This window comes from Labrus bergylta, chromosome 17 (genome assembly GCF_963930695.1).
Source record: "Labrus bergylta chromosome 17, fLabBer1.1, whole genome shotgun sequence".
Taxonomy (NCBI): Eukaryota; Metazoa; Chordata; class Actinopteri; order Labriformes; family Labridae; genus Labrus; species Labrus bergylta.
In genome coordinates, this window is record NC_089211.1 from 24,326,250 (window position 1) to 24,340,578 (window position 14,329).

Consider the following 14,329-nt stretch of genomic DNA (forward strand, 5'->3'; position numbering starts at 1 on the left):
AGATTTGAGTGAAGAAACGTGAGTTTTTTTTTCTTTCATTTTGAAGAAATTGGCACTTTGCAGCACATCACTGTAGCCTATTTAACTCTCCATCCTGAACTTGAATGTTTATTTGTGTTTGTAAAACTGCGAAGGTTTGTGGATATGCACATTATTTTATTATTTTAAACAGAAATACTTTCTCACAATCTTACTTAACAGATACCCTCAGCTTGAAAGTAACCAAGCACATGTTTTTAAAGCATTTTTATGACAATAACTTAATTTTAAGTGATGATTTTAAATAATACAACAGCTTAGTTCAAGGATCCAAAATAATTCATTTTTGGTTTCAGATGTTGCTACATCATTTTGGAATTGAGCTCCATCTCCTCCTCTGTCAAGCGTTTAAATGTGACACAATGTTTGGACCGGAAAGTTGCAGAGAAAAAAGAAAATCTGTGCATCATTTCTGCCAAACCCGCTGATTAAAAGTCAAGCAAGAGACTAATTGCTTGATTTCACATGTTTATGCTATGGACTGTGATTATGTTTCGTTTTCTCAGCTCTGGTTTGAGGCGACTCGCTGTTTTGATTGCAGCGATGTGAGCAATGAGCAAGAAACTACAACTGCAGCTGTGATCAAATATTCTCTTTCTCTCCCATTCTCTGTTTGAAGGCGGAGAAACAGAAAGGTCGCGGAGTGAATCTGTGTCAAACTCTCACAGTAGCCCGGGAAATATACATTAATTAAACACATTTCAACTGGTCATTACTGAGGGATATTACTGGATAGCAAAAAATAACCAAGAAGGTTTTTATGCCTAATCTAGTCTGACAATGAAATCCGACAGCATGAATTCACATGAGATAACATGTAATTATTGATACATCACATGGCATTTATTAGATATACATCAATATGGCCTACTTTGCTCTATTTATACCCCTGAAGAACAACTGTCAAGTTGTGTTATTAAAGTGTATCCACACCCCACAGATAAGGCTAGACAACCTGCATTAGGGTTATTTATTTTTATATTTAATCTTATACTCTGTCTTGTATTCTTCATTCCTCTCTCTCTTTTTCCCTCCCAGGCGGATAGTTCCTCTTCATTTCATACACTTACGTTTTTACATGAATAGTCCATGCGATGCACGTCTGCACAACAAGGATGAATGCAGTCAGATGGGACCACCCTAGGGAAATTTCCTACTGTCATCGCAAACTTTACACAATTTGTTGTGGTTTTTCAGCACTCAAGGGACCCCTACTGACCAGGGGGGCCCCAAGCAATTGATTGCCTCGCCTATTGACAAGCAGCGCCTGTTTCCAGCTTGTATTGTCCCCAAAACAATGCAAAAAAAATCAGATTCAAAAACACAAAAATGGGTAAAACTATAAATAGGAATCATCAAGAAGTAAGAATTTAAAAGGACATCTGAGAATAACTGTTAAAGAAATCGATGAAGATCTACAAAAATATAACAGTTGCACAAGTTTAAAAAATCGTCACCAGTCAATAAAAACCCAAATAACCCCCCTGATTGCTGGATTCAGCTGACTGATGAAACCAAAGCTCTGACCCCACTCTCTTACAGAACAGATTTTTCATTCTGGACACCATGTTCTGTATCAGAGAGTGTGTGAGGGCATGCACTTGACTGAATCAACCAACCCACTTGAATGAAAAGCACAAAAATTGGGGTATTGATTTTTTGATGGGGTTATATTGTGGAATGTAATTACCAATTGATTCTATCGTGTGCTCTGCAGGATTGCACTCTCATTTGGAGGATGTGTAATGGTGTGCTGCTTTATAATTGGTTGTTTTTGGTCGCGGATATTATTAGAAACAAGGCAGAGGACACACTCACAAGAGGGTCTTCACCTGCTTGTCTCTCTTTCCAGATATAAAGATGACCCAGAGTCTAAACTCTACCTGGGAGGGCCTGAATCCGCTCAATTTCTCAAACCAGGAAAATCTTCTGTTCCACCAGAACATCACCTATGTCGACTTCTACCTCCACAAGTCCTCTGTGGCTGTTGTCTTCACCGTCTCCTACCTGCTCATCTTTGCGGTGTGCATGGTGGGAAACGGGGTGGTTTGTTTCATCGTGCTGCGGAGCAAGAACATGCGCACGGTCACCAACCTGTTCATCCTCAACCTCGCCATCAGCGACCTGCTGGTTGGCATCTTCTGCATGCCCACCACGCTGGTGGACAACATCATAACAGGTCAGAATGTATGAGCTTTTGTTTGGGGTTTAATTTTAACTTTCCTAGAAGTAATCATAAACTGAGATTGTTCCTTTATCGAGTCTATAAGAGGTAATTTTGATGTTTGCTTGACCCAAAAGAATATTTGTTTCCCAACCACAACCCTATTTCCTAAATAGGTGGGACCTAAAAATAAAGCCCTGAATGTGATGATTTGCAAAACATTTGAACCCATATTCAAATATGTTTTAAGCATATCAAATGTTGAAAATGAGAAATTTCATTGTTTTTGGAAGATGATATGGCCTTTTTTTTCCAGCAACACTTTTCAAAAAAGTTAGGACCATATCATTTGTAGCATCACTTCTTCTTTTTAACAACACTCTGTATGCATTAGGGAACTGAGTAGACCAATGTCTCTACTTTTGAAAGGTGAATGGTGCCCCATTCTTGCTTGGTGTTATTTTCAGCTTAAACAGTTATGGTTCTCTTTTGTCATATTGTATTCTTAAGAATGCTCCAATCATTTACAAAGTCAATGGCAATGGTTGGGCGATGCAGAATACCCAAATTGCGCAAAATGCAAATCGAGCAAATATGCAGATTTATGCAATTTGTGTGTTACTGGAAGATATTTAACTTTGCATGACACTGCGTACCAAAAACCTATTGGGGTTGAGATTTTTCAGACGTCTTGATATTGAATCAGAGACGATTGATCCCACCTCCATTGGAAAAACGAGCATTTTTAAAGTGATAAATCTGCATCATAATGTAGTTACATAACAGGATATCAAACCATGCATCCGTCAGCCTCAAGTTGCCACAAGCTACAGTAAAGCTAATCAAGATACAGTCCCTGGAAAGGGAGGAGAAATTTACTCTACACTTCATGGCGTATACTCAGGCATTACGGCATTTAGTTTACCATCGTATTTGGGAGGACGAGATTTTTTTGGGGGGTTTTGTTAAATCAACACAAATGATCTAGTGTACACAACATGTTATCCAATAGTCCAATAGTCCAATATTAATAATACTTTCAATCAGAACACACCTTGAATGAAACTATTAATGCAGATTGTTTCCCTTTATGTTTTAAAATTTGCTTTTTTTATTTCCTGCAGGATGGCCGTTTGGCAGCGTACTGTGCAAGCTCAGCGGGATGGTTCAAGGGATATCAGTGTCAGCGTCTGTGTTCACTCTGGTTGCAATCGCTGTTGACAGGTAAGGGGCAAAAGAGCGCGACTGGTTATAATGTGCTTGAGCGTGTGTGTTTTCTTCCTTGGAGATTTACTCTGCTTTATGCACTCCCTTTTAATCCGTGTGTGTGTCAGGTTTCGCTGCATCGTCTACCCTTTCAAGCAGAAGCTGACCATCCCCACTTCAAAGCTCATTATTGTGGTCATATGGGTCCTGGCTGTGTCCATCATGTGTCCCTCGGGGGTGATGCTGCAGGTCACAAAGGAGCACAGGGTGAGGATAATCCTCGGGCACAATGACACCCAGCCCTTCTACTGGTGCAGGGAAAATTGGCCCAATCAGGAGATGAGGAAAATCTACACCACAGTCCTCTTTGCTAACATCTACCTCGCTCCCCTAAGCCTCATCGTCATCATGTATGCTCGCATCGGCTTCACACTTTCCAAGACTACTATTCCTACGGGGAGTGGAAGTGGAAGCGAGTCTGAGAAGGGCGCTGGCAACAACAAACCGACCATGGAGGGTCGTCAAACAATTTCAAAGAAGAAGACCCGCGTGATCATGATGCTGCTGGTCGTGGCTTTGCTGTTCATCTTGTCCTGGCTTCCTCTGTGGACGCTGATGATGCTGAGCGACTACGCCAGCTTGACGGAGCACCAGTATCGCGTCATCAACATCTACGTGTATCCGTTCGCCCACTGGTTGGCATTCTTCAACAGCAGCATCAACCCCATCATCTACGGGTTCTTCAATGAGAACTTCCGCCGAGGCTTCCAGGCCGCTTTCAAATTCCAGCTGTGTTCCGTCGGCATCGAGCGGCAGAAGATCTACTCCCATCGGATCCGAGGGAACGCGGTGCTCCCGTTCCAACCGCCCGCCTTCCATAGGTTGGGTTCAAGAGGCGGCTCGGTGTTAGCGAGGAATGGGAATTGCGCGGGACAGGAGGGAAGTAGCTTGCATGGCAGAAGCGATAACAAAGAACATGACCTGATTATGGAGGCTGTGGAACAGGCGTTCCAGATTTGACAGACTGAGAGAGACTTAATATCCCACAAGCTTTCAAGGGACCTTTGAGTTGTGTAATGCCGTTTCAAGGACGATGAAAAATCCAAGGCAAATTCATGATGAAAATGTGCATATTTGTCCCAAGTGAATGTAGTTGCAAGCTCTGCATCATTTGTTCCATAATTGAAGCCATAACCTCCCACTTAGCCCTACCACTTTGAGGATAGGATGTGCCAGTTTTGTGGTGGGGGGGACTGAGGTGTGGTGGCCATCTAACCCACAAAACTGACCTCAAAATAAAGTGTTTTTCTGAAGCGGACTCCAAATATAGTGGGAGAAGAACAACTCACCAAAATGGGGCATGGGAGAGGACAATTAAGTGATTATGCTCCATGCATGTTTGTTCAATGCAAATGTATCTGCTACCCCTTTATCATCTGTCATAGATTGTGCCTCTTGGCCATACCAATTTCAGCTTACCCTTCGTTATGAGAACTCCATGGAGAGAGGTTGTCCTGGTTCTCTCTGGGACTGTGGATTAGGGAAATGGCAAGTGAGCGATTAAACTTCATGCATTGATCAACGCAAATGTATTTACAAGCTCTTAGTCATTTGTCATAGGTCGTATCCCAATTCTCCCACAAAGTCGTACCATTGCCCACTACCCTTCATTTGAGTGCTTCAACATCGAGAATTGAGGGGTAGTGATCATCTTACCCTCCATCAGTCACAAGAATTTATAGTTTTCAGAAGCAGGCTTCAAACGTCGATGGACAAGAAAGCGCCCACAATGCTTTGCTGAGTGAGGGACGGAAAAAGAAGCTCTGAGTCATCTGTTAGGTTAAATCCCAGTTCTCCCAGCTAGCGGTACCATTTTACACTACCCTTTGTTTGAACTGCAGTGGGGTGGTGGTCATCCTATCTTCTGTCAGGTCTAGATAATGGTAGTTTCAGAAGCACACTGTAGATGTATGGTGAATAAATGCTTTGCTAATTGAGGCAATTGAAAATGACTTCATGCATATCTCCTCAACGCTAATGTATCAGCTAATGGCCTAACCATTTAAGCAAACGCTTCATTTTGATAGTCCAGAGGGTGAAAGGTTGTCCTGTTCCTTTCTGGGATTGAGGATTAGGAAAATGACAAATACAGTATGTGACAAAACTCCATACCACCACAGAAGATAAGTAGTTCAATTTCTTTTGGGGGGGCTTTGTTGCAGTAGTCTCTATACCTCAAAAAGGGTTTCGATGGAGTGTTTTTACCAATATGTTGTGATGAAAGTAAAAAATTCCAAGAGTGCTTTGCAAACTGAAGCGGTGTAAAATGGAAAGCACCTTTAGTGGAGGGAAAAAACATATCTTTGCACTTCATATAGCAAACATTTTAAAATTGTCTGCAAAATGTCAATGTTGATGCTTCATGTAAATAAGGACATGTGAGAGTTTCATTTTCATATAAATCAAGCTTAAATAATACGACCTCAAGAGCCCATACAGCTTAAAGGGCACCCACCCCAACAGAGGGTGAGACCTCGATGAAACATCCTTGATTGTTGATTATAGTGTTCATGGTAAAGAAAAACACACAAGGGGGGTTAAAGGGCTGTAAATCTTGGTTTACGGGTTTTCTTTAACATAATATATCATTATGTCAGTCAAGCCTATTGTAGATCAGAATGTAAAAGACCTTGATGCAACATTGTCCTGAAGGTGATGGCATTCCTGTGAGATCCATATACAGCATACTGATCAGGCTTTTATTTATTTAAGATAAAAAAGTTAGCACAGCTCTCATGAGTAAGGTGTAAAGCTCTGTGATGAAACTCTGCCAGCTTTGTTATATCACTACGTGTGCTCCAGTGCCCTGAGGCCTTTATAGCATGTCGACAATTGTGATGTGCACACTAACGAGAGACTCACAGAGCCTCTCTTTGCCCACTTTCTCATATGGAAAACTGACATGTTAACACTTGAACACTTTGCTTTGCAACGCGTTGCATGTCAAGTGGACACTGGCGGAACTGCAGGACTTTGCTCTTCCACATCGGCTTTTTTTTTAACATTGCTGCTTGGATTCCCATGATGGCAGTGTTTTTATGTATTGTCACTAAGTCAATATTTCTGAAGCTATTCCGCATTGTCTTTATCCAATGCAGTTACATCTTAATACGTAATGTTCCTTGACATGTGATGTGTTATTGCAGATGTTGAAGCATTTGCCAATTATCGAAAGCATCATTTCAGTTTATTTGTATTTGTCATTATGTGTTCAAATGTCATTTCATTTGTGTTTGTGTTCAACATTATGCTAGCTGAGGTTGTAATGTGATTGTGCCAAAATCTTAAAGGCGGCCTGTGTCGTTTTTCAACACTAGTAGCGCCATGGAGCAATGTTTACAAAGGTCAGGTTCCTGTTTTGGTTTGTTTCTCATAAGGAGTACTTGATTTGATAAAAAGTTGTTTTCACACTGTTCAGCTGAGATTGTAGTTCCCAGAAAAAAAAATACAGCCCCTACATTTCCTGTGAAAGCATCTTATATACGGCTGCCAAAAGTAGCAGTCAAGCAGATCAGCATGCAGAGTGAGAATGTTAGGATATAGTCAGGAAGTCAGGATTGATCAAAAGTATGGACAAACGCAAGATTTCGTTTCTCGTTTGAAATCCACTTCTTGGAGCGCCGGTAGCCTGGTGGTTAGTTTGCACACTACATGCACAGAGGCTATAAGTCGTTTAAAGCTGGTCGCCCAGTGTCCAATCAGACCTGTGGCTCCTTTCCCACGTGTTATTCCCAACTCTCTCTCCCAAATTCTGAATCTATCCACTGTCTTGTCTCTAAATACAAGCATTAAAAGCCCAAAAATAAAACATAAAAATAAAGAAAGTTGAATTTCTATAACTCACCTGCCGAACAGAATGAAATACATCAGGTATTGAACGTAACTTACCTGACTTTTCAATCTGAATCATGTTACTGCAGGGGGCTTTGAAAGATGGGGCTGAAAATATTGGTATAGCCTAAATAATATCTGTAGAAGAAAACACAATTTCCTAGATCTAAGTGTGCAGGGTGATGTTTCTCCTCAACAGGGTGAACTAATCAATGAAAGGTAACTTTAGACATTACCAAGCCAATGTGAGAACAAACTTATTTTACTCTATTAATAACTTGGAATAGGGTAAAACAACTTAGCAAAGGGCAGGGGAAAAAGGCAAAAAAACGATTCCCAATAACCTGTATTTTTAAAAAGTGGGTATTTTTTAAATGTTTGATGAGCAGAGAAATGCACTTTTGTCAGTTTGTTTCAGCTTGATGTGGCGCCATTTTGGTGACAGAGAACTCAACATGGCGCCTGTTGTCATTGACAGCCCGCTGCTTTAAGAGTATTATATGAACACATGATATGTTATGGGGTCGTTATGAGTGTGTGAGTCATGATACTGGTTTTGACCGACTTATTGTATGCTGTGCCTGTGCCTGTGGATGCTTTTTGTCCTCGCAGTGTGTTAGTGAAAACGTCTCATTGGGATTCATGTCATTCTTTAGTCAGGGGTAAATATTGGCCTACATGTAGGGGGGGTAATGGAAACACCCCTCGATGACACTTGAGATAACAGCCTCAGGGATTAAAGCAAAGAAGAATACCTCACTGAGTTCATACAGAGCTCTTTTCTCTGGATTATGTTGGTGCTTTGTTTCTGTTCTCTTCAATTATTTGCTATCTGCACATTTAGCTCAATAAACAGACGGGTTTGTTAAGAAGGATGTTGGGAAATATGGAAATTGTCAACAGCTGTATGAATGAATACTCTGTACCTCATGTGTCTTCATAAACACAACCTGTTTCATATGTGTAGAATAATATATGTATGACCTGATATATATTTACCTCATTAAAGGATCAATCTGTAAGATATTTACTGAATTTAGATGACCTTACTATATGATCAGACATTAAGGAAACATGCTGTGTTGAAGTGCTGGCTTCTCTGACAACAATGCAGCAGTCAGTATGTCCTCCTTCTAACTTTAGATTCTGATCCTGAACGCTCTGGATTTGTTTGGACCAGAGAAGGTAGGCGCTTTTAAGGCGACCCCCAAAACAGTCGTTTTGGATGCCCCTCTGTTTGCCAGATATGAGAGCAGTTATCAGGTCAAACCATCAGATGTTGCAGCGATGGAAGCGGTCAAGAGAAGTGGTTCAGATAGAAGTGATTGTACCCGACCTAAAAAGCCTCTGCATGTTTCTAATAAGCTCCACGAGCAGAAACGTGCTCAAACTAGGATCAATATTGGAGATGCTTTTGAAAAATGGAGAGAGGTTAGAACACAGAAAGGTTTACAGACCCATGCAGAGCTGGATAAACACTGAAGCTTCAGAGTCCACCACATGGTGACCTGTGTGAGCATGGACTCTAGAGAGGAGGGGGGGAGACAGCTCTCTACAATGTTTTGAATGTGTACTGCAGTACTTATTTTAAACACTAAGTATCAGAGTTACATACTGCTCCTTTAATGAACGTTTGTCTACTATATTAATATGTTCTTGTACAACTGTGATTAATATACTGTACTCTCCATGTTCTTTGATGCTTTTAAGCAATGTGCAGACTTTGCTCTTATCAAATAAAATTGAACAGTACCAAGAATCTGTTGCAAAAATCTGTTTGTAATTATTATTCTCACATGTAACTCAGTAGGCTGCATGGTGGTGCAGTTCTTGTAGGTTCCAGGTTTGGATACCTGTCAGACATAGCCGTTCTGTGTGGAGTTTGCATGGTATCCCTATGCATGTGTGGCTTCTTCTCACAGTTCAAAGACATTTTCTAAACTTGATTCTTAAACTAGCTCTAGCTGTGCATGTGAGTGTGCCTGGTTGTTAATCTCAGTTGACACTGTGATTGACTGCCAACCAATCCAGGATGTACCCAAGGTGTCCAGTATAGATAATGGATGGATAAATGGATGCCAATTTTCCAATTTAAGAAATGAAGCCAATGGGTAAGAACAAAAAAAAAAAATGCAGTTCCTTGAGTGTCCACTTGAGGCTGCCTCCAAGAGACCCGGAAGTCACATACACACCCAATCCAAAAAAGTCTAGTTTTACAGCAGAAATGAACAAATTTCCAGCCTGGTACCAAACATGATTTTGGTCTGATTGTCTTCATGAACCATGCTGTACGAGGGGGTGACTTTTTCATTTTATGAAGGATATGATTAATGCAAAGTATGGCACATATCTGACCCTATGTACGGGCAGGCATGATGTAACGGTTTGTCAGGAGGCTCAGCTCCAGCTCTTAGCCTGTCGTTAAGTTGACTGAAAGTTAGGCTAAAACAACCGTTTCAACATGGCGACTACCACTGATGGAACTCCAAGCCCCCCTGCAGTAACAGATGGGTGACGTCACTCGAGAATCCTCCATTTCCAATGGGCGCTCTAAGCTGTATGAATAGTAATATACATGTATTGGATTAAATTGATTAAATTCCCGTTATAGTGAATAATTTCTGGATGTTTACTGGATATTTATCGTGTTATCTCAAGGTTTCTTGTAATTCCGAGTCGATTTCAGTTATTTTCTCAAAATCCAAATGTATATTTCTTGTTATTGCTGGATAGCAAAGCTGATTTTTTTCATTTTTGCAAATGTATTTATTGCATTATATTCAGATTTTGAAAAATGCCTCAGGGGCGCTTGACAATCTTTGAAGCATGCAATTCACCAACTGTACTTACAGCTTCAATTTTAATCAAGAAAGATAAACGTAGAGGTAAAAATGGATCCAGGGATCCAGAGGAGACTGGACTTCATCACATTAACACAATCACGCTGTAGAGATCATGCAGAAGGTGACATACAATAGATGAGATGTAATGGCCATGATGATAATTGACAGTTCATCTATGCTTCACATTGTTCAAGAGAACAATGATAATGTTTTGCAATACGACACCCGATGCATTACCTTCTTATTTGTATTTAAATGTGTTATACATCTGGCTTTAGCATGGATAATTTAAATTCATGTAAAACCTCATTAGACATGCCATGGCGAGAAGCCCTTTGACAGCCATGACGTCCCTGACCCCAAATACAAAATACTTTTTATTCAATAGCTTATTCAATAGCTGTGATGAAATGACCATGGGCAGAATAATGGGACATATCAGAAATTCCCTTTTCCCTTTTCTTCAGGTAACATGATTGCTATAATTGTATGAATTATATGTTATATATTTCTGTACTGACACACAGTCATTCTTGGCACATGTAGGTAACCATGGCGACAGCTGTGAGTTCCCTTGAACCGATGCATGTTAAAGAGTAGTTTCAACATATCGATAATTCCTCAGTACACCAAGAGAACATTTAGGTGCAGTATCCGACGAACACGACAAACCCCCACTGCTTTGCAGCAGCAGGAAGATTCACAGAGGGGGAGTTTAGTGAGTGGGAAACCTGTTTCAGCCGAACCAAACAGGTTAAGTGTGAACACGCCCTTACCTCTCCTAACAGCTTGTGCTGTGTTTTGCGACATTTGTTATCCCTGTTGTCCATTGATGGAGCTAGGTTAGCTTAGCTCATTTAAACTCTATTGAGTGTGTCAGTGTATCGTTCTGAGTTTGTAGAATGAGGTAAGGTACCGGCTGAAGTGCTTCTGCGTGTCCTGCAACTGGTGCCCAACTGCAAGCATTAGGCTGCTCCCGACTCCTTTTTGCTCGCTAGTATGTTCTTCTCCACTCATTTCTTTTGGTATTGTTAATACATTCAATCACACAAAGTATTGATCTCAAGATTAAGGATGTTTTCACAACTTTGATGTTTGCTCTGTTCTGAATCATGGACCAATTTCTGACATTGTTGCATAATTACCTCAAGTTTGGTCCATAATATGTGATGCGTGAGAAAAATGCCCTTTAATTGGTCTGAATCTCTTGCGGGAACAATCCCTGAACTAAACAAAGACTACTTGACTAGTCCTGCCTGGCTGGGGCTGCTCCAAATACAATTTCAAAATTGGAAGTGGTCAAGAGAAGTGGTTCAGATAGAAGTGATTGTACCCGACCTAAAAAGCCTCTGCATGTTTCTAATAAGCTCCACGAGCAGAAACGTGCTCAAACTAGGATCAATATTGGAGATGCTTTTGAAAAATGGAGAGAGGTTAGAACACAGAAAGGTTTACAGACCCATGCAGAGCTGGATAAACACTGAAGCTTCAGAGTCCACCACATGGTGACCTGAGTGAGCATCCACTCTATGGAAGAGAGGGTGGGGGGCAGCTCTCTCCAATTTGTTGAATTTGGACTGCAGTACCAATATTAAACACTAGGTGCAGAGTTACATATTGCTCCTTTAATTTATTAATTTGCAAATAATATCAGTTTTTTTTCCCTATCCTACAAAATTAGCTACTTTATTTCAAAATTGTAATGAACTTCTTCTTCTACTTAAGTTTTTGAGATTTTATTTTAGTTCTTACTTTTCTATGACAGTTCTGTCATTCCATAGGACTCACTTGGCCAAGAAAAATATGAACAACACCTTGCTTATTGTTACAAAAATAGATTTAACCGTCTTAAGGGGTTGGGAAAAAACACATAATAAATATAAAATGTCACATGAATGATGGTAAATTCAATATAAGCCAACTCTGGCAAAACTACAACAACTACAAAAATAAATGTAGTTGTTGATGCTTTCCTACCAGGACTATCAGTAAAGTGATTTTACAGTTGGTTATTGATGGCCATGATAAATGCAGAGCAAACTAATTATCTATTAAGTCTGTGTCCTTTGGGAAAACAGAAAATGGAAGTCACCGCCTGCGCCCACTAATCTTCAAAAGCCATTAATGTGTCTACCTTCAGCAATATCTCCGTCTGTGCTCTTCCATTAGCTCTATGTGTCATTTTATGGGAGATTTCCATCAAGAAGACGTGCGTGCCTCTTTGTTTCCCAGTGCTATTTACTGTAAAAGCCCATACCTTTTAGCTTCCCAACACTAAACCCATTGTTAATCTCTCAACACCTGTGCAGAGCTTTTTTTCCTATACCTCAGATACACTTTATTAAATGTTAAGGAGCCTATCTGGTAATTGATTTATTTATTCATTATCATATTCTACCAGGGGGGAATATGGGATGTCAAATGTGATTTACTGAAAAGGTTTATAGACACTTTATAATAAATGTGGAACAGTGAGGCATGCTGGGTAAATCCTCATGGGGCTTTCTGGAGACTGATTTGGGATTTGGGACATAATGTTCAATTAATAATTACATATCATTTCAGGGGGGCGACTCTTGTTTATTGGATATTTGGGCAAATTTGGCTGTGTTTTCCAGTCATTTATCCTGTGGAATCAATAATGCTCAGAGATGTGTCCATTATCAGTAATCAATACACAACGTGGAGGTCAGAAAGGAACTAAAATCCTTCTATTCAATTACAAAGATCTTAATGGCAAGGCACCCTCTTAAAGAGCTTATAGTGCAATATTAGTCTTCGAGAACATAAGGCTCCCACAGAATGCAGGCCTGTTCGTGGTACTTACAGTCTCTAAATGTACTATGGGAGGTAGAGCCTTCAGTTATCAGGCCTGCTCGTGGTACAGTCTCTAAATGTACTATGGGAGGTAGAGCCTTCAGTTATCAGGCCTGTTCGTGGTACCAACGGTCTCTAAATGTAGTATGGGAGGTAGAGCCTTCAGTTATCAGGCCTGCTCGTGGTACAGTCTCTAAATGTACTATGGGAGGTAGAGCCTTCAGTTACCAGGCCTGCTCGTGGTACCTACAGTCTCTAAATGTACTGTGGGAGGTAGAGCCTTCAGTTATCAGGCCTGCTCGTGGTACCTACAGTCTCTAAATGTACTGTGGGAGGTAGAGCCTTCAGTTACCAGGCCTGCTCGTGGTACCAACAGTCTCTAAATGTACTGTGGGAGGCAGAGCCTTCAGTTATCAGGCCTGCTCGTGGTACCTACAGTCTCTAAATGTACTATGGGAGGTAGAGCCTTCAGTTATCAGGCCTGCTCGTGGTACCTACAGTCTCTAAATGTACTATGGGAGGTAGAGCCTTCAGTTATCAGGCCTGCTCGTGGTACCTACAGTCTCTAAATGTACTGTGGGAGGTAGAGCCTTCAGTTACCAGGCCTGCTCGTGGTACCTACAGTCTCTAATGGAGCTCAGCGTAAGTTCAGACAGGAAGACTGGTTATATTCTTCCACTCATTAATTCAACCTAAACCACTCCCCCTACTACTTCCTCTGTCTCCCTTCTCTGGTGATCAGCTGATAATGGGCGTTTATTAAGTAATTAACCAAACAGATTCGGGCACAACCTCTCTCAACCAATCATCCTGCTGCGGCAAAATGTTAAAACAGTTCTCTCTCTTCCACAGTCATCCTATCATTTCAGGGCAACCGCTGCAACCCACCACCGCCCCAGTCACCTCCATTCCAGCTCAGCAGAGTCCAGATTCAGGCTCATCATAGCCTCCATTCCTCTTCACCACCACCAGTGTCTAGACTCCATAGGGGGGTCTCCGAGCCTGCTGTCGGCTTCATTACCTTCCGAGTGGGAAGTCGTCACGATGGAGTCTAATCCCCCAAAGACTTTGCACATTCAAAATTAAATTGTTGCACACATATTGTAAATAAATAATTGTTCATTCTCAATTAAGTCTCTCCTGATTGAAAATGTATTATTCCAGGTAGAGTCCCTCTCCTTTGGAATCATCTACCAGCCATGGCCCTGGAGGCAGACACACTGTACTTTTAAGAATAGACTTCTAACATTCCTTTCTGATAAATCTTATAGTTAGGACTGGCGCAGGTATGGATCAGCTCCTAGTTAAGCTGCTATAGGCTTAGACTGCCGGTGGAACTAGCACCTTGAGCTCCTATCTCTCTCTCTCC

The 14,329-nt window shown here is 41.0% G+C and overlaps 1 protein-coding gene and 1 long non-coding RNA gene across 2 annotated transcripts in view; both read left to right on the forward strand.

The window, feature by feature from the left end:
* LOC136183144 (uncharacterized) overlaps nt 1–14,329 on the forward strand; it is a 178,877-nt gene that overhangs the window by 108,239 nt on the left and 56,309 nt on the right. The gene's annotated exons all lie outside the window — the stretch shown is intronic.
* On the forward strand, nt 1,900–9,051 carry LOC110001636 (neuropeptide FF receptor 2-like). Its single transcript, XM_020657121.2, has 3 exons — nt 1,900–2,218; nt 3,328–3,427; nt 3,538–9,051. The coding sequence occupies exons 1-3, from the start codon at nt 1,900–1,902 to the stop codon at nt 4,427–4,429; spliced, it is 1,311 nt and encodes a 436-aa protein (XP_020512777.1). The 3' UTR covers nt 4,430–9,051.

Excerpts from the sequence above, each read along its gene's own strand:
- LOC110001636 (XM_020657121.2), top strand. The coding sequence starts at position 1,900 with ATGACCCAGAGTCTAAACTCTACCTGGGAGGGCCTGAATCCGCTCAAT. Across the intron at positions 2,219-3,327 it reads GGTGGACAACATCATAACAG|GATGGCCGTTTGGCAGCGTA; the intron begins GTCAGAATGTAT and ends TATTTCCTGCAG. Across the intron at positions 3,428-3,537 it reads GTTGCAATCGCTGTTGACAG|GTTTCGCTGCATCGTCTACC; the intron begins GTAAGGGGCAAA and ends TGTGTGTGTCAG.